Source organism: Chiroxiphia lanceolata, chromosome 2 (genome assembly GCF_009829145.1).
Source record: "Chiroxiphia lanceolata isolate bChiLan1 chromosome 2, bChiLan1.pri, whole genome shotgun sequence".
Lineage (NCBI taxonomy): Eukaryota > Metazoa > Chordata > Aves > Passeriformes > Pipridae > Chiroxiphia > Chiroxiphia lanceolata.
The window spans coordinates 98,652,731-98,673,537 of record NC_045638.1 but is presented as its reverse complement, the minus strand read 5'-3'; the positions used below and the strand labels follow the sequence as shown (position 1 = coordinate 98,673,537).

Here is a 20,807-nt window from a genome sequence, read left to right as displayed (position 1 = left end):
CCAGGACCATTTCTTTTAAAAAGGAGTCAGTTGCTAGATCCTTTAGTCACTCATGAAAACCTAGCTTCAGATTCCTCTCAGCAGCTTTGGATGGGAGGAAATTAAAGGAGAATTACAAAAGAAAAATCCTTTCCAAACATAGCAGTGTTATTCAATAGCTTAGAAATTTACTTCTCTTTTCCTGTTGGTGAATGTGGTTTCTTTAACTAATCCAAGCATTATTGTGAATAAACCCAATGGTTGCTTTTGTCTGTGTTTTGAAGAAGAGGGGCTTGTTTAGGGCTTTAGTAGCGATAATTGACACATAAAGCTCTAGTACAGAAGAACACATAAAAAGAACAAGATGAACCTGCCTCCACAAATCATTAGAATTGGAGATATTTTATGGATGCCTCCTGCTTGCTGTTAGTAACCATGATGACAAGTTTATGATCCCAGGCTACGCAAAGCAGAGATCTAAAGAACCTGCTGCTTGTTAAATTCTCTTTTTCCCTAGTCCCCTACTTCCTAGACAAACTCATGTGAAAAGAGACTTCAAGCCAGTAAGCAGCAGATTTTTATGTTCATAACAGGAAATTCATGGAAGACTGGAGCAATGTGCCTCTCTGATTTAGGAAAAAGTTGTACCAAACAGTAAGTCTTTTTATGCGTTTTTGCATTACACATAAATCCTCCTGTTTTATGCTGAAGCATATGGTTTATTAACACGTAGCTCATTAACAGCAACATATAGAGCATATAGCTGTTATCATCACTTCACAGGTGTTTTCCACACATTTCCCATAGCTTTCACATTCAGGGAAAAGCAGCATGAAGTGAAAAATCTTCTTTCAAAAGCCTCACTGACATGATTTATCCATGTAATGATTCCTTGTGCACTCATTCAGCTTCTTTTGGAAACACCAATGTATTTTCCATGCAGGAGTCTCTCAGGAAATGTTGCATTTTAAGACAATTTTCTAGACTCTAAAGAGTTCAGACAGAACTCTATTAATACCTTTGCCTTGTAAAGTTCAAGGAATGGTACTACAGTATGAAATGAAATTTGAAATACAGTCATAAGAATTGCCCAGCTAATAATGACAGTTCAGCTAAAATATTTGCTATATAATTCAATCTAATATTTAGTTTCAAAGGAGTTCTATGTAGTTTTTGGGTTTATTTAAGGCTGTCCTTTTTAATTGCAAAAGTTATGCAAATAGTGACAAATATTACAGTAGACTTATAGGAACAATTTCACAGAATCACAGAACGGTTAAGATTGAAAGGCACCTCTGAAGCTTATCTTGTCCAACTCCCCTGCTCAAGCAGGGACACCTAGACCACTTGCCCAGGATCATATCCAGACAGCTTTTTAGTTATCTCCCAGGATGGAGACTCTCTAACCCATGTCAGTGCTTAGTCACCCTCACTTTTCTACTTCCTCTACTCATTCTCACAATTTCTACTTTATACATCTGAAATTTCCCCTGTACTTGTTCTCTGCAGCAATCTGGCTCATGATTTACAAGGGGTGGATGAATACTGAAGCACAATGCTGAAATCAGGGATGTTTCGCTTAGGAAGGTGATGCTCTACTGTACTGAATGCATTTTTGGACCATTTACTCAGCCATCACCTGTGTATTCCTGATGTAAAAGGGAGATGGTGTAAATGGAGTCAGCTGTGCAGAAGCATGGAGTCAGGACACAAGTTGGGAATGTGAGCCATGCCAACTGATGGCAAAGACTTTATGCAGAATATTTCCTCTGGGTGCAAACAGCATATTTCATGCTACTTTGCTGGCATTACAGCTACTTTTAAGCAATCCACAGAACGGAGACTTAGTATTTTGAAGCTGCAAAAGGTTTGGAATGTGCTCAGGTCCCCCCTCTTGTGCAGTGTTTGTAAAGCTGTCCCTTGATACATGACAAACTGAAAAGGCAAAGAAAAGGCAACAGCATGAGCCTGTGCTGACAGTGTAAACAGAAATTTGAGTTTAGCAGACAAAGTTCACAGTTTGCAGAGAAAGGTCATAAGGATTTCAAGCATTTTTGGTATTTTGTCTCTGCTGCCTGCACAATATCAAGCAAATAAAAAACCCCACATAGACAGCTTCCAATTCTGTATATTTGGCATCCCTGCTCAGCCTGGAGGAACACGGGAAGCTCTGCATTTGGCATTCTACAATTATTTGAGGACACGCCATCCCAACACAGCCTTAACACTTACTCGGCCCCAGCCTTTCATGTGACATTTGATAAGCTAAAGGCTTAACCAGCTTCAGCTATGCCAAGTGGCCTGCAGTTTTCTTGCTAAAAATTTAGCATGATGAGAAAGGGTCCTAATACTCTCAATAGTTTATGTTCATTTTTTTCCCAACCAGTGTACAGTCACATTAAAATATCATTAAAATATTTTATGAGAAATCTCCTACAATCCGTAGTTGAACCAAAGGAGACCTGAAGGAGTCTGATTTTTTATTATTATTTCTATTATAATTTTTGCCTGCGGTGAGTTCATTCCCTCCTCTGAATATTAGTAACATCTCCTTTAGGAAAAGTTTAGCTGGGCCTGTGAAACACTGACAATGACATTTTTATTTCCTCAACTCAATTAAATTTAAACCAAGTGGAGACTGTTTTCCTGGAGGTATGTAACCTCAGAAACCCAAAGAAGAGTTTTATTACCTATGTACCTCAGATGTGAGTGCAACCACTGCTTTTTGTTAAATCATTACTTCTAGTATTCAGGCCTGTGCCGCTGAAACAAGAAAAAACTCTTCTGTACCAATCTTTTCTTAGGGTGCATCTTTCCTGGGCTGAGAATATTCAGAGATAACCTAGGAGTGTGAATGGGATTAAACAGTAAAAATAGGACAGCAGGTGAGCCAGGTATTGGCCAAATTTTTTGCAAAGTGTATTCTTTTAACCTCCCAGGTGAGCTCTTTTTTTGCGGTCGTAGGTTCATAACCCCTGGTGTATCTCAGCATGATCATACGTGAGGAGTTTGTTGTGCATGAGGAGTGCCAAACACTTGAGCCCATGTTGTGTCTGTAGGTGCTGAAGGTGCCTGGTGGGGTTTTCCCTGTGCCTCCCACAGGCATACCTGACAATGCCATGAGGGATCTATTTCCAATCTCAGATGCTTGCATGCTTGGCACACGTTGTCCTTCAGGCTCAAGCAGAATACCCATTCCAGTTGTTGTGCAACATATTCCCGTATATCCTTCTTGAGACAGATATTTTTGCACCCTGAGATACAAATCTCTTTACTGTACCTGAAACTTGACGTCCATTCTACCTGCCTTGGAAGTATAATTGTTACCGACGCAAGTATGCAGTGGTTGTGAAGACCTAAAGATAGAAAGTCTCGCCAGACAGTCCTCCTTTGACTTCCCTCTCCTTTTAACTTCCTCTCTCCCCTCACTTTTTACCTAGATATGGATGATTTTGCTCTGAGATTTAGTAGTGCTAAAAGGAGCAGAATAGATGCCTGAATGTACGTGTTACTTTGTCCAGCCATGGCCAGATGTGGAATACAAACACAACTTCACATGTGATTAAACCCAGCCAGGAATGAATATGACCCCTAAATGGGCGTTATATATCTGTAGGAACTGCAGACACACTCCAGATTCATTCCCTTTCTTCCCTAAATATAGAATGATTAAGCTCAAAGGGCTGATGCTTACCATTGTCTACCCACCAGCAGAAAAATCTGCAGACTTTGATGTGCTCAGAGTAAAGCATATTCCAACATGATACACTTCCATGATAGCTAGAAAACAAAGGCCCTTGCCTTTTGACAAAGGAGAGAGTGTCAGAAAAGCTAAACACAGACTAAATGACAGGAAGCCAGAAAGAAAAGGTATTTGTTAATGCTCGGCTTGTATCATATTTGCCCTGGCCATCACAAGGAATATGCTGTTCATAATGAGCTGTCTGTAGGTGATCAAAGTACGTGGAAGAAAGGAAGACTCTCCTCATTCATAGGCACAGGCAAACATTGTGTCTTAATATTTTACCTTTACCAGAAAGAACTGTCTTTCATTTATCACAGTGTGATAATTCAGACATGAAGGCAATATAAAGCAGTTGTGCACCAGCCAATATGGGCCATAGCTCCTATATAAAGGACAATCATGTGGACATGTTTTTTTTATTTTGCTTCTTTTTTTTTTTTTTTTAAATGCAAGAGGAGTGTTAGACCTGTGTCTGTGCTGAGCGGATGGCTCACGCCACCTACGGGGCAGTGTCAGTACCAAGACGTGTCCCCTCCCAAGGCCTTCCCATGGAAACCTAGCAGTTTCCATACTGATCAAAAATTGTTCCAACAGACATTTGAATTGGCTGTAGCATTTGTCAGTATTTAAATACATATACACCGATGAGAAACATTTGATGCTACACCATTTGGCATTCAGTGTGCTTGTTTTTATAAATATACTTGCTAACAATCCATTCTTTTATCCCTGTTACAAATAAGAATACATAAACATCTGATTCTCCTTTGATTATTGCCACAAATTAGTTACAGTGACTACATCAGGAATTAGAAAAATTATACAAGATGGGTTTAGTAGATGGGTTTAATACACAGCCCATTTTGACTGCTGAAGACTGCAGTAGGGAATCTAATAAAACTGCAAACAAAGTTTACAAAGCTACAATTGTTCATATGAGCTGACCATCCCTGAACTGCCCGATGCAGTGTTTGCATTAAGCCTCGATGAGTCCCAGGGTGCAGCTTTGGTGATAAAGAGGAAATGTCTTAAATTATAGCTGCAGAAATAGTACCCTTTCCTTAGGAATAACAGTATTTCCTTTACAGAATTGTGCAAGTGCCTGCCTTTCTACTGCTTTCAGAGGCTCATGTCAATCACCCATTTCAGCTCTTTTTTCACTCGTTAGCACTACCTAGTCCTTAAGTCGTAACAGGCGAGCTCCAAAAGCAGGTCACAGCTTGAGCAGCTGAGCTTGAAGGTGGAGGCCACTGATGGTGGTAGGAGTGCTTCTCCCAGTCCCCTAAAGCAAAGGGCTAATCCTCTAGGACAGCAGGCACCAGGCTGGCTTGCTCTGCCACCCTGGGAGAGGGTGGAGAGGGAGGAACCAGAATCTGAATAGGTGAAGACACGAGGACTGCAGCATCCCCCCCAACCCAGCTGGAGCACTGGAAACAGCCTGTGGCTGGAGGCCAGTGCACAAAAACTGCATGGCCTCCCCATGCAGTTCACACAAATCATGCCCTGGTTTGTTTTGTCTTCCTTAAGCAAACTCAGCTGCTTACTGCACGACAAGGACTTCCGTGATTAAAACAAAAAATTATTCTAAACCTTAATACACTCTTTTTTCTTTTTAATGTACTAATGCACATCAGGCCAGTGTGATTTTTGGTCAGGACTTCTTTACCCTCTTCACCTCCTTCTCCCCAAGACTTTTACAGTCATGCTAAATGCCATATTGGAAAGTTGGCAGTAAGGAAGGCTCCTCCACTGTTTCTCAGGAGATGAACTAGCTACAAACATGAAGCAGTTGTTCTGTTCAGCCATTTTATCCCAATTTTACACATGGGCAATGCCACTGATGCAAAGGAAGATACTTCTCAATTACATTACTCAGAGATGAGCATCAGAGCCTAAACTTTATTCCTCTCTCACAAAGTGCAGACTTGTAAAGCTCCCTTCCAGTAAGACCCATTTCTTATAGTTTTTTGGTTTGGTTTGATTTAAGTGAAGTACGCATTTTTCTAGGACTGAAGAATTTCTGGAAAAGACTGAAAAAAGTTGCTCTGGTGATTTTAAAACTGGAGTGAAATAAATACAGAAGCAAGATAATTTCATTAATAATAGTGACCTAATCCAGGAAAAATCAAAATGTCAAGACAAAGAAATGTCTCCCTTTAATTGTAAAGCACTATTCAATCTCTTAATAACATCATAGACTGTGAAGGGAATTGTTCTTGAAAGACATTGTAATTAAAGGCATAGGATGGATGCTTGTGTGAGGGTTTAAAGCAAGTTAACAAATTGTATGTAGTCAGACCAAGCAATGAATTAGCATGTAGAATTCGAGTAACACATTGAGGATTTAAGAAAAAATGCGGATAGCGCTACAGTTTCATATGAACTGCAACTACAGTTCTAATTTGCATGGATGAAATAGAACAACTGAGGTGAATAATTGCTTAAGACACTCTGATATACACAAAAGCAAGGCCAGAAAAAAAGAGCAGGCAAAATATGCCACCTAGCATGAAAAAAAAAATGTAGCTCCAGTCCTAGAGTCCCCAGAGACACATCCATCTGATTTTGCTTAAGCAAACAATGTGGGGGGATGTCCTGTTTCAATTTCTTTTTTGGCCTCCACTATATTGTTTATCTTGAGTGCTCATCTTCTTGACAAATATATTTTCAGGAAACTATTCTTTTACATTTCATAGCCCTGAAGAGAACCCGAATAAATGTGTCAGCTCATCAAGACTGACTTGCGGTCTCTGTGTAGCTGTATTTGAAGTCAGAGGTTCAGAGGGACCTGTAAACAGTCAACTGCAGGGTCTGGAAACTATTGGAAACAACACAGTGCACAAAAGAGCTTACTGCCACTTACCACCGCACTTAAGTAAGTTAGTTTGTTACACATTCATAAGCACGAGAAAGAGAAGGCCGACTCTTTTAGATGCTTGACTTCTTACAGCATCACTCAGAGCTAAGTAAGGAGTTTCAGACCCATTTTGCAAGTGAGGAACTGAAGGAGATTTAGCAAAACATGGCAATACCTACACAGCAGCCCCAGAAGCATATGGAATGTCTTGCAGAGGTACCAAAGATTTAACTTCAAACCAGGTAGCATGAACACCCTTGTCAGTCGGGCTGCACCATCTGGATACTCATCACAGGTTGGCTTGCCAACTTCTACTCTTGTGCTGTAGACCTCATCTGGAGTCCTGAACTCCAGAGGTGTCCTAAATGAGACATGGGAACTGAGGGACTTTAAAACACTACAAGACACTCCACTGCCCATTGTTTTGCTTGTGTCCCTTGCTTCTTTCCATCTCCAATAGAAAGTGCAGTGTTCAAGGTGGAAGAAACTTGTGAGCAGTGGTTAGAATGTGCCAAAAAGCAGGAGCTGTGGAGTGACAGCAAGCAATATGTATATGTTGGCTCAGGCCTGCCTTTTCCATGGCATCAAAAGAAAAATGATACTGTAAGTAACTTGCCCAAGGTCATAGAGGTAGTTTAGAACAACCTTACACACATGCTTAAAAATCTCTAGTTCTTTTAAAACTTGAGCCTGCTGCTTGAGTGATGGTGTCTGGACATACCAGGTCAGGGCTCACAACCAGAATTCTGCCACCCCCTACTGCAGTCCCATGGTGTGAGCAAGCAGGCAGGATTCAATTCCAGCATAGGAGTTTTTCTCAGAGCTACTGCCCAATCCATTAGTTAACTCAACAATACCAGACAGTTTATAATCTCTCTTCAGTCTTTTTCAGAGATACGAGCATGTCTAAGTCTATCCTTAGGAATTCATTGGGAAAAAAACGTAAGCCTGTATGTCCTTAGTTCTCTAGGCAGCGTGTCCTCATAGGAGACAGGAACAGTATTTCACATTTATAATTTTCTAACCCACTCCCCTCCAGCACTGTAGGAAAGAAAGAATATCTTAAGAGAACAGTAAACATTCAGCATGTGCCTTATTCACCATGCTGATTCAGAGCATCAGCCTCACATTCAGAGACAGCAACTGTGGGAGTCCGTGTTCTATCTGGAGAAAAAAACATTGTGTTCTATCTGAAGAAAAAAACACTGGCTTTTCTGGACACTGACACCTCAGCTCATTTTTAATGCACATCCTTTGGCAGCCCACAGCTGAGCAAGGCTATGGAAATGCATTTTAAAATGTGGCAACCTTCCAAATGGGGTTTTCTTGAGAATCATCTGTATCAGAATTACAGAGGCACCACTGCATTTCTTTAAAACAAAATTCAATTTAGGATTATTACTTTTAGTCAGTGAGCCATCATCACCAAGAGTGAACAAGGCTGAATGATGAGTAAGTTTAAAGCATCTTAGTAATGAGTTTAATACATTTGGAAGCCCTGGGTCCTCCCACGCTTTTTTTTGCACTAATTTGCTGTGGTTGGACAAAGATCAAAGGTAATAGTGTGTGTAGCCAGCACACAATATGCGTGATCACTTTGGTTAAATTCACAAAAAAGGCTAACATCTAACTTGTCCATGTCATCTTATTTGGCAAAAATAATAATGTAATTAAATGGGTTTAAGTACTAAAAACATATGTATCTGCTTACATTTATACTTTTCCCCCCCCTTTACAAAATAATGCTTTTGTTAGAGAATAAAATTCATGAGCTTCATATGTAACTGGTGGAATTTTGCAACTCAATTATTTCTTCATCACAATGGCAAGAGAAGCTCCAGCACACAAATAATCTAGAAGATTTACAGACCTGATTGCAGAGCTGATGCTTGGCCCACAGAGCTCCCTAGCAGGCCAACAAGGAGTAGTCTTTTCTGCAGGTATGAAGTGGGTTGGCTGGTAGCATCAGCTAAGCCACGGGGAAGGATATGAGTAGAACACTTACAGCCCTATTTCTAGCTAAACTAAAAAATCTTTGAAGTACGATATGTTGATTACATGAGCATTAAAAGCAAACTTCTGCAGGAAATGGGATCCACATGCATGTTTTCTTGGGAGTTCCTTGTAAAACAACAGTCAAGTCTGAACATAAGTATGTATTTTTAATGTAATAGATAGGTTTACGTTACAGGTTCTTCCCTCGTTCTCCTACTGCCTGTAGGTCTGTACATCAACAGAGACATCCAAAGTCTGCTTTCATTTAATTAAATGGGATCTTTGTCGCCAGTTGAAAAAAAAAAAATATCAGATATATGAAATAATGTCTGTTCTCATGACATTTCCAGCCCAGTTTCCAGGAAGACTTTGGGATAGTTTTGAATAGATAAAAAGAATGATAAGAAAAACATTTCCTTAAAAGAAAATAATTAAAGGAAAGCAACACTCCCACTCATCTTCCAACTCTTCCATCTTTGGAAAATTTCCTTTTAGCTCAGAGGGGCTAGACAAGTGAAGCTGTTCATCTGGGACATCCTACTAAATGTCATCATTGGCATGATAAGATGCAGTAAAATGGACTCAAAACCAATCAGTGTTGTCCACTTCAAACAGGATACATTTAACCACTGTGATAATTTCTACAACAGAATACCAATATCAATAAACTAAGCACATGGAAAAGTTAAGACTCAGTGATACTGGTTATTCTGCTTAAAAATCAGAATTACTTCCCCTGCAGTCAAAATGCTACTATAACTGAGAACAGAATTTGGGCCAGTAGTGGATACCTGTTTACTTAGCTACACAATAGCTGGCCAGGGTTTGGGCATTTTTAAGCTAATACAAACCAGAGTGATTCTAATTTTACTGCCTGGAAATGTAATTTCATAGATCTAAACTGACATTTGTTCCTTGCCAAAATATTTTGCACTGGCACTTAGTGTTGGAAAGACCACTTTTTTTCTACTGCCAAGAACTGAACAAAAACCAGCCAAATTATTCTGTTCTTAATTGAGCAAAATTCTCATTGTAGTTGTGCTTGATTAAGAAAAACGGGCTGCAGTCTATTGCATGGATAACTGCCTGGGTATATATAGGTTGAGATTCATTTTAAAGTATTTAACAACTAGCAAATTTTATACAGGTTACAGTTCTCATCAAAATTAATGGGGTTATGTCAAGTTACCTGTCTGCACGGGTGACCAGTTCCCTGACTGTTGAATTTCATGAGCTTCTGATGTTGCTAATTGTTACATGGAAGCAATTAATTGAATTACTACAGAAAAATCTGTTCCAGATCGTGTAAGGTTTTTCTTTATAATTGTGGAGGCCCATATTACTGAACTCTAGGAAATACCCTTTTTTTTTTTTTTTACTTTAAAAAATAGATATTCACCAGTATAATTGATGCACAGGCACTGGAGGGACACAAGTTTCTCAAAGTTACAGTCTCTACTGCATGTAGTTTTCCATCATGTCTGTTCAGGTTTCTGCATTTTATCTGTGTCACAGATCCTCCCAAGGAGAATTACTAGACCTTCATAGTCAGGAGGTTTCATAAAATATTAAACTTCAGCAATCATTTTTAGCCTGAGGCAGTCAAGGGAAAACTAGCCAGCAAATTCTTCAACAATATTGCGTTAATAATTTTGCATTTCCAAATGAAAAATAAGTAGGTTTGTCTTCTCTTCCATAACAGTTACCACTAGGTTATGAATGCCACAGCAGTGTTTCATGGTCATAATATACTGATGACTGCAAGTGAAGGAAAACACAAATCTCTCCCCCTCCTCTGGATGACTTGTCATGGCTTAGTCCTCATTTCAGGTGTCACATTTAATCAAGATGAGGACTTCATTCCAAACCAAAGACGTAATGGCATGAAATCCTTACCAAAAGAAGAAAAAAATTATTTTCAACAGACCATGGTCAAGGGACTGCATTATCTGGGGACTAAATATAAGTAGGAGGTAGAAGAAAGGATAAAACAAGGTATAGGTATTAGTAATAAAGAGAAGACAGATAAAACAAGAAGGAATTCAGGAAGGAGAGGCATGCGTAGAATTAACAGCAGTTCTCAAAGGTGACTAATGAGATTTGTACACACATTAGGAGATAATCCAGTCTAGAGCCTGAACAGGCAAAAAAAATACAATTGCCAAAAAAGATGAAAGACACCAAGTTGGAGGATTTTTTTCAATTTTTCAGTGATTTTCATTACTGGTGTCGCCTTTTAGGTTGAAAATGAAAAGAGGAGGGTGATAATCTATTTCTACAGATACTGTTTGAAACATTTAAAGGCAATGGCATTGTCATGTGACAGCAGTTTGTACTTTTTGCCCGCTATGTCTTAAAAGAAAAGACGAAAACTCTCCCTAAGTTTGCCTTGCTTCGCCTCTCTGCATGTTACTTTCAAAAACCTGTAATGAAAACAGTATCTAATGAAAGAGCAAACATAGATGCCATACAATCCCACAGATTATAAAAGCTCTTAGATTTTTGTCCAGTACAATCAGTTCTGATTTATTATTAAAGCTTAAATTGGTGACGATGGAAGACATTGGATTGCCCCTCAGTTCCAAGAGGAGCACTGTTAAATCTCTGGTATGTCAGTTAATTCCTTCACACATTCCCCTCCATTCTGAATCCAGCTCTCCTCCAGGTGCTTCTTCCTTTGCCTGCCATGAAGCTGCTGCGCTCTGGGGTCCCCTCAGTCAGCAGTGTGAAACAATTATGCCACCACATAGATGCAGAAATACCAGCAAAGCTGACTTGGGAGCTTTTGATTTCTTTATTTTATGGATTGTTTCATTTGTGTGCATATGCTCACGTGCATGTGCATGGGCAGCGCTTACTATCCCAGCACATTGCTCAGAGTTGCTGGTATGGCTGCTTCTAGCCTTGACATTTAGTATTCCTTTAGCAGTAAAATGCTCCTACTCTAAACATAGCCAAAATTGCACCCTGTGTCCAGTACTGGTACTTGCCAAAGTCTCTCTCAAAGGTTTCTGGAGCTCACAAAGCTGAAACACATCTTTTGAAAATATTAGCCCCTGGATGACTTTACTAATAGAACTTGTGAGTACAGTCCTTTAAGGAGCTCATTCCTGCAGGATCTGATCAGCCTTACTGTTCACCTTTTTGAGAATTTTGCAACAATTTTCAGGGAATACTGCTCAGACCTAAGTGAAAAACCCTCTCAAACTCTGAGCCCGTGGGCTATAATTATGTACTCAAGAACATCTCTTTCCTTAGCATGGTTAAACAAGCCTTCCACAAAGCAGATTAGAAGTATTTCTATCAAGAATACATGATTTCCACTAACATCTGAAAATCTGAGCAGGTTTCTTGACCAAAGACAAAATTAACTTGGAATTAACACAGGTGCCCCATCTCAGAGTCAAACAAAATGCAGAAATGAAAATCATTGTAAGTATTGCTGATAAACACTCTGCTGTTTGGAGAAACATGATATCCTTTTCCTTGCTAGAGAAATATCAGCCTAATGGATTTATTTTTGATTTTGGCTGAGCCATGGCCTGTAGGTAGCCATAAACCTTTGGTTCTGATGTTCAGCAGTAAGGATCTGGTGGACAAAGTTTGTGGGGAAGGATATGATGTCATTTAAGTACACTGTTTTTTCTAATGCCAGATTTTGTGAAGTTAGTCATTGTTGACTTAACTGTATCATCTGGGGAATACCCAGTACATGCCCTAACTACTCCTTTGCATAGATACAAAAATAATTTTTAAAATACATAATTGCTTAAATGTAATCCAGATTTTGAAACAAAAAAGGAGGGCTGGGCAGGGAATGGAGGCCTTAGTTGACTGACAATACAGGACATAGAACCTTTCAGATCCTAATCCATGATGGGAAGTTTGCATCTGGCTCTGTAATGGAGTCCACATACCTGAATTAGATGCCGAGACTCCACGCATGTGTGTAAGTTGAGTTAAGTGCCTCAGAGGGGGATTTACAAAAGCTACTGTTTGGGGACCTGCCTAAGCCAGCCAAATAGGAAAAGTTGAAGACTTCAGTTCATCCTAAATCCTAGCTCTCTCCTGGGTTTAAGTGCCTTTTGGTGAATGAAGTACATGCGCTCAAGTCCCTTCACTCTCGGTTCATAGCTCACAATACTCTTTTGTTGGCAGGTGCCAAATTTTTCTTTCAAACTCAGTGCAGCCCATCAGCAGCTCAAGCACAGTGTTCCTTGCACTGAGGAAGAGGAGTCTAATTCCTTCCTTTAGCAGAAGGCATTTAAGTTTATATTTCCTACCCCCTAGGCATGCCTGAGCCAGCAGGCTACAGGCATCAGCTCCCAGGAGGTAGGTAGGAGCTGGCAGAGGTCACAGCAGACCCAAGAAGCCACAGAGAGACATGAGACCATGTCTGAAAGACTGGGAGGCATCAGCAGGCAAAGGGAGCCTCAACTCCACACCTGGCACTGAGAAAGGTTTGGGACCAGTGGGACCACTACTTTGGGGAGGATTTCAGTGATGAGACAGATCAGGCAAGAGCTAATCAGTACCTGATCAGGGGCTTGGATTTCGATTATGGATTGAAGTGCTTTAATTCCCCGCTCCAATCCTATATCCTTTCAGCCCCAAGTCTGCCACGTAGCTCTGCAGGCAGCTGAAGGGAAGCTGGTGTCTGCCTTGGATCCAGTTGAGCAGCAGGGTAGCAGTGTGTTTGTCAGCCTACCCCCACTGGCACAGCCCCTCATCCTGGATGCAGCACTGATGAAATAAAAGTGCCGACTCCCACTGCAGCTATTTTATAACCCAGGGAGTTGAGCACTGACCAGCTTTGCAGCCTGAATATCTGCTAGTCTCACAGTTATCATGGGTCCAAATGGCTGCACTGAACCTTTCAGATTGTTTCTCTTGGAGTAGAGTTGAGAGACTTCAGTGAGTGACTGATAGTGTTTGCTCTTCAGCACTTGGCTTTGCTTTCCTTTGGCCTTGGTTGGGTTGTTCCAAGGTGACAGATATGGTAATTTTAAGTCCTTTAAACCATAGTACATTGGATTGCATATAGGAAATTAATTTCCCTTGTGACATTTTTGGAGTTTCAATGACTATATATTTTCATGGATGCAGGATAAGTGTGTGTGAATGGGATGGGGAGGGTCTTTCATGTGTTTCAGAAGTGTCCTTTTTCTTCTATGTGCTTTTGAGAGTCGTAGCAAACATTTGTTATAAGTATTCACTGAATCAGACCTACAGGGAGTACTTCACAACTCAGGCTGTCATGCTACCCTTGTTTCTGCACTTGCACTTGTAGAGTGGGAAGAGAGTGGTATCTGTGTAGGCCTGTACACGTTACACTTGTTCAGAAGTAACAATGATTTCAAGCTTTTCCTCCCTGCCCCTCAACTAGTCAAGTGCTTATGTTGCTGAAGCACACTGGACTAATATGCATTTTCTTACCTGCTCCACAAGAGGAAGAGGCAGTAGGTCATTATGGGCATATCTATTCTGGCATGACACAGGGATGTGTGTGCAGTTCAGCCATGGCAGTTAGAGGCGTGCACTTGAGTTTTCGGTGGGTTTTGGTCATGATTTGCACCCAAGTTCAGATTATGAAAGACATACATTGGCATATCTACTGTCAACCATCTAGTAACTTCCACCTTCATGTCTGCCCAAAGGTATGACCCAGAGCACAAAGGGTCTTTCATAAAAATTAAATTCCCAGTTTTGAAATAATTTTAACCAAGTGAGTGTTCAGTTGTGGTTATTGTTGTCTTAGTCTTTATCAAGAAAAGCAGCATAAAAATAAAATAATTCACCCATTTAGGAAATACGATCACAAGGTAAGATCTGCTTGATTTTTGTGAATGGAACAGTGTCAGGTCATGATTAGCATATCCTAACAAATACAACGATATCTGCAATATTTTATAATAAAATAGGAAAATAACTGTTGGTAAATAATTTTAAAACATGCTCCTGATTTCTGTCTGGGTGGAGTAGTCTAGTATGTTTAACTTTCTAAGGCAAGATTATTTCTTCCATTGTTTGAGCAAAGGTAGGAAAAGTATGCAAAGGGCAGGAATTCTTTTAATGGCAAATAATCTTCCAATAAAAATTGTCTGAGAGGAAGTTTTTTCAAGAAAAATATTTTACAGACATTTGTTATTGTTTTCATATCTCCCTTGGACTGGGTCTTTGGAGTTCCGGGAAGCTGCAGAATTAGAGCACAGCAAATAAAAATAAGGGAGAGAGAGGCTGCTCTTTCTTTCTCTTGACAGGCTCATCAAAGCACAGTGAACGGAAATATTGTAAATTGCAACAATTCGTCTCCAAAATAAAGCCTCCAAAGCCTTTTGCTTTTATTAAAAAAAAAAAAAAAAAGAAAAAAAAGTCATGAAACAGCATGAGGGCAAGAGCCAAGAAAACACATTTTGTACACCATCAAAGTGAGAAAAGGAACAGAAATGCTGTGCCGTGCCAGTTTCAGACAGAGGCAATCAAGCAAATTTTATGGCAAGAAGACAACGCGTAAGGCTACAGGATTGCAACAGGAGTCACAGAGAACAATAAATTATTTCAAATTAAGATCAGGCCAAGCACTTCAAGAGTCTGGCACACATTTCTTGCTTTATAGTGCAGGAATTCCCAGGATTGTTAAAGTAAATGCTCTAAGGGGTTGCAAAGCCTGGAGTGTGATCACTACACAGGGGCACATGAAATAACGTTTCCTTATAACCAAAAGACTTCAACCAAAGAACTCGTGCATCCAGAATTAGTCTCTTGTTCTTAATGAGATTTCATGATCTTGATTCCTTGGTAGGGTTTAACATCTCCCATTTAGATCTGTAAAGCACTTATATTCAATCAGAATGTATGCAGTGCTAAAAAGAGCTAAAAAGTTTTAAACTTCAGAGAAGTCCCTGCTTCATCACTGATAATAAAAAGCTAAAACTTATCTCTTTACAAAGAGCCATCCCTCCTGCCTGCCTCAGGCACTCTGTAGCTGCCAGGAGCCCTCACTTCCCAGAATGTCCCATGGCAGAACACTGGCCAGACCTCAGTGTTATTAGCAAAGACAGACACCTGCCTTTCCTAAAGCTGTGGCTGGGTTCTATCCACCCTGGACACAGTGCAGCCTTTTTAGCTCAATGAAGGCATGGTGACAGTGGCAGGATGTCACACCACAGCAGGATGCTGTGGGTGGCCCACAGGCCATGCAGGGCAAGTCAGACATCAAGTGGTACCAGCAACTGAAACAGTACTTGCTACAGCCTCAGGATCAAGAGAAGCACAAGAGCAGCTTCTGGCCACTTTCTCCTGGTCTCTTTAGGTTTGGCACTAAGTATACCTTAGCCTGAAAAGTCCACCCTGCATGAATATTACAACTGCAGGCAGCTCTACTGCTTTATGTAACACTTAAACTGATAAGAAGACAGATTATCTTCCCTGTCACATCTGTAACAATCAGTCATTGTCATTACCAAGAACACCTCTATAATCAGGATTTGTCTTTCTTCTGTCACCTCTTGGGAAGTGTTTAAGAAAAATACACACTCTAGCACCTAGCTGTGTCTTGCAGATGCACATCTAAGCTTTCCTAAAGGTATTGAGATCTAGTAATTCACAGAATGTTCCCTCTCTAAGCAGTCTTCTCAGACACATGTAAGAAAATTTTAACCCACACTGTATTAGAATAAAATATACATAGCCAGAGTTGATCTTTCGTGCCTCTTTAGGACTCAATGCACCTCCACAAAGACAACAATTTATTTTTTCTGCTTTTAGTACAATAATGTGATTAATTAAACGAGCAACTAAGAGTTCTCTGACCAGTAAAACTGACAGATAACCTTCAGAATAAGATTCTGGCACTGGCACATATTTGGGCAAAGATTTAGGATGTGCTTCAGTTTACTGTCACAAAAAGAGGTAATCTTCCCTCATTTCTGTCTACCACTACACATCTGATGAGATGGAGCATTTCACTGATTAACGAGTTTAACAGTGAACTGTGCAGAATATTTACTTGTCATTCAGAGCCCACTGCTAGTGTGTGGCCTGCTCACAAAGCTGTAGCTGGCTGAACAGAGAGGTAGTGAAATGGAAACTTTATTTACGCTTTCACCAGTGAGTCTAATTCACAGCAGCACTGCCTAGAGGCACTGCTTTGGATTAAAACAGCAAAATGCTGTGATACACTTTGCAAACTGCTGTACCATGATAACATGCAAACAATCGTACCATAAAAATTTGGGAGGGTTCTACTGCACGCAGCCAGCACAACCTGTCCCAGGGCAGAGTAAGGCCAAGAGTGATGAGTGACAGCTGAGAAAGGAGGTTTCCAAAGAAAGCTTGCAGTTCCCTGTTCACACTGTTCTGCAACCAGAAATCACCATAGTTCATTATCAACACCTCGAGGTTCAGCCTACTGGATCACACACCTCAGTCTGAAGAACATCACCAGTTGTCTGTCTTTGCATTTATTTTGGGGTAGTGGATTGGCAGTAGATGCAAAGCGTTCTTGCCAAAACAATCCTTATACCAACAGCTCTCCTAGGAAATGGTTGGTTGCCTACAAATGCACTTCCATGAAAACCAGCCTCCTTTCCAGTGGGCTGCACACAGCAAACCTGTTACATCTGATAAGGCAAATTCCTTGGACAGTGTCATTGCCTTTGCCCCACAGGGAGCTCCTTCTGCAGCGCTGGGTAGCACCACCACTTCAGAGAAGGAGCCCTCAGTCCGGCTCCCGCGTTGAACAACCAGTCTGTGCTCGGATGCACTGGTGGCCAGTCTCGGGCTCGGTGCCAGGAGGGCGGTTACGTGCTGATAAGTGGGGAGGCAGCTCTAGGCTTTGATCACTTTGTGTGTTCCACGTTATTGGATCCAGGTTTGTGTGCCTCACGCAGCCGGTCGCTGAACCGGGAGCTGGTGACAGTCGCTAGAGTGCCTCCATCAATCTGCCTGCCACCAAGACTGTAGGCAAACTGCCCAGAAGAGAGCATTAGGCAGAGGATTCAAGTGCATGCTGTATGGCAGAGAACAGGAAAATGTATTCAAAGGCAGGTATTTGCTAAATCCTACCTATAATTAATTCTAATCCCATAATTAAAGTCGCATGCTTTTCTGCAAACATTCCCCCACGTTGGTCCTTCATCCCCACCCCAAGGTCAGACACCGATTCGTGCAAACAAGCACATGCCACCACGCCAGAGAGCTGCATCCCCGGGGACTGTGGTCACCCGGCCAGCAGTGCCCAACTTACTGATCCTTGTCACAGCTCCCTGCCATCTGACTCCAAGTAGCTTTCAGGCATTTTCCAGCAAACAGCATCTGGGCCAGATCCTCAAAAACACGCAAGAGATGAACTCCCCTGGAAATCAATTACTAGCGCCAGGCATCTTAATATCATCGTAAATCATGAGCTTCATGTTTGTGTTGAGTCAGCAGAGCCCTGTGCCTGGGAGTTAGGGATTATGGAGCTGCCAATCTAATCATGCCCAGGTTTGCAGAGAGAGAAGGAGATGCCTACCCGGGCCCACGTAAGTAGGCTCACAGCACACCGGGCACAGGGAGAAAACTAAAGGCAATGTAATTATGTGTCTGCATGGGCTAAAATCTCCTCATTGTGACTGCCTCCACTCCCAGGACATATTTTCACATAGATATGCACATATAAATACCTGCACACAAGCAACAGATACAGGCCCACATGCAGATCTACACTGTTTGGAAGCAAGAAACATGGGAAGTCCAAGGGTGCCCACAGAGAGCTGGGTGAACATCCAGACTGAGCCCATGAATGAATGTATTTGCAGAAAGACTGGAGCAGAGGCAGTTGCTTCATCTTTGGAAATGCATTTACAAATGGATAACAGAGACCGCCCCAGGAATTGCAATAGAAGACCATATAATTATCAGTGAAGCCAAAGATAGCTTATAGCTGATCATAATTTTTTAAGATGAAGGCATTTATTTAGATGTTTTCACACTTCTCTAAGAAAGAAACTGCAGGCACCATTTTGAATTAAAAAAAACCAAACAACCTAGAAACAAGCCATCTGCCACATGTTGAATATTTCCCATTAGCAGCAGGTTTATGCATGTATGCATTTTAAAATGTTTATTATGACAATACTTGTTATGACTGCCTCAGATTTAGTAAATACCACATGATAATCAGACACAGTTGTTAGACCTTGAGCAAAATATGATTTATTTTTAACATACTAAACAATAGCTATTTCTTGGTAATCTAAACTGAACACAGACACTTGAGACTACTTGGTTTCCTTGGAAGGGACAGTAAAAAGGAGGAAGGGAAAAAAAATAAACCTGATCTCTGTGGGATAGTTTCACAAGAGGCAAGAAGAAGGATTACATTTACCATAAATCCTACTTTCCTCCCTACTGAATGCACAGGCCCTTATAGACCCTTTAGCAAGGTAAACTCTTCACCTACTCAAGAACAAGTACAGCTTTCAATGAAGTTGCAGGCACCATTAAAAGCAAAATTATGTGGAACCCCAAACCTGCTTGGGCCAAAGTCAGGCACAGAACAACTGCATCCTGCCAACAGCATGGCTGGGCCCTCGCACAGGGGCTGCGCTCTCCTTTACTGTCCTCCTGCTCTTCGCTGCTGAAAATAAGATTAGGTCAGTGTAGCTAGTCTTAATTTGTGTTATGAAACTGGTTAGCTTTCAGAGGAAATCCCTGTCAAGTTATATTTGGTTGCCTTCACTCCCTGCTTTTATGTGGAGTATGACTGAACTTGCAAAAAGAAACCCCCTACCTTGTATTTAACTAGTCTGCTGGCAAATTTGAAAACATAAAATAACATAGAACTTTTTTGGGGCATAGAAAGACAGAAGACTGCTTTATATGCAAGCGGTAATGTGTGCATTAAATGGCACTCAAAACTCTTGAGTATATACAAACTGATTTGGAAAGAAGAAGATTTAGTTTATTCCTGCCCCTGAAAACATGAGTTACCGCTAAAATTCAGTCTCCGTACAGTACAGGGAGAAACCTTCAGAAAGTACTCACTGACTGACAGGTTAGTCCTCAAAGGAGTTAATGATCCAGAGATGAATTCTAACTGCCATGAAGTTTTGAAACAGTATCTTTGAAAACTGTGGTGGGAAGTTCGCTGCTCAAGTCACCTACACAGTGGCACTCGTGCTGAGAACAACAACCAACATTTGGCGGATTTTTCACACCCCTCACTTGAAGTCACTGGATAGGAATAGCTTAGTTCACTACAGGAACTAAGGCCTTGATAGCTACTCTTCTAATTTTGTGCTAAAAATTCTTCTAAGAAAATTAGCTGTCTAACAGAATTAGTTTACAAATGCTGAAAAAAACCCCAATTTATATGCCCAGTGCTTAATTCAATGCTTTTCATGTGGTGGAAACCTTAACAAAAATATACATGGAGTGGGGGTGTGCACATGCTTGCAAGTATAACCGAGTGATTTCATGGATCCATACTGCAGGAAAGAGGAACAGTATAGGTTACTTGTTTCCGAAGTAGCACCACAAATGAAAACTGAAAAGAAATTGCTATCACTTTGTGAGGACTTCAGCTCTCTCTTACGAGCCCTTCTTTGACTTCCCAAGAGTTGCCATGTACCTCTGCATATGGAGTGGGGGCCAGCCAGGGAAATCCCCACAGAGAGTGACTGTGCTGCTGACCCATCAGCTCTCTGCAACGCTGTGCTGCTGCTGCTCCTTACGTGTGGTGACACATTATTTGTGATTTCCATTGAGTTACGCTGTTCCTGCATATCTGTATGTCAAGCTCACCCCAAAATTAGCTGTGTTCCTAACCACTTTTGATCTTGAGTCAAAAAACATCCTAGAGAATTTAGCTTTTTATCATCAAATTTTTTTAGTGGCACTCTTCTGGTAACAAAATCTCTGGAGTCACTAGGACTTTTATTTTGCAGAAGTGATTTTCCATGTGGAAACCTGAGCACTAGCAAGACCATCCCCCCTTGCAGTGGACATCTGGTCCTGCAGTTTCAGGCAGCCCCTATGGAAGGGACCCCAGGGAAGAAGATTTCAGGTCACTGAGATCTACTCATGCCTTATGCCTATTTGGTAAATACAGCAAAAAGCAAGGTGTGGTAAATTAAGCCCATAGGAGTAGTCTCTGGCTGAGTCTCTTAGAGGTTCTGAGATGTGGGTAAACTTCAACTAAACCCAACATTTGTTCCAGAGTGATGACTTTCCTGTAAGAACCAATAA

At 41.0% G+C, this 20,807-nt stretch overlaps 2 protein-coding genes across 8 annotated transcripts in view; one reads left to right on the top strand and one right to left on the bottom strand.

Annotated features, from left to right (window-relative positions):
- COL8A1 (collagen type VIII alpha 1 chain) overlaps window positions 1-20,807 on the top strand; it is an 86,767-nt gene that overhangs the window by 57,881 nt on the left and 8,079 nt on the right. Inside the window, exon 1 of one of the 3 annotated variants that reach the window (XM_032678984.1) lies at window positions 587-633. The exons of the other annotated variants lie outside the window; for them this stretch is intronic. The gene's annotated coding sequence lies outside the window, so the exon portion shown is untranslated. Of the gene's footprint in view, window positions 1-586; window positions 634-20,807 lie in introns of those variants that run through there. 3 annotated transcript variants of the gene reach the window in all.
- The window catches only part of ST3GAL6 (ST3 beta-galactoside alpha-2,3-sialyltransferase 6), a 57,645-nt gene continuing 53,860 nt past the window's right edge, over window positions 17,023-20,807 (bottom strand). For all 5 annotated transcript variants that reach the window (XM_032678990.1, XM_032678986.1, XM_032678987.1 and 2 more), the window contains 2 exons: window positions 17,824-17,903; window positions 17,023-17,586 (listed from right to left, as the gene is read on the bottom strand). In XM_032678990.1, coding sequence (XP_032534881.1) covers window positions 17,514-17,586; window positions 17,824-17,903 — 153 coding nt within the window. In that variant the 3' untranslated portion in view covers window positions 17,023-17,513. The remainder of the gene's footprint in view (window positions 17,587-17,823; window positions 17,904-20,807) is intronic.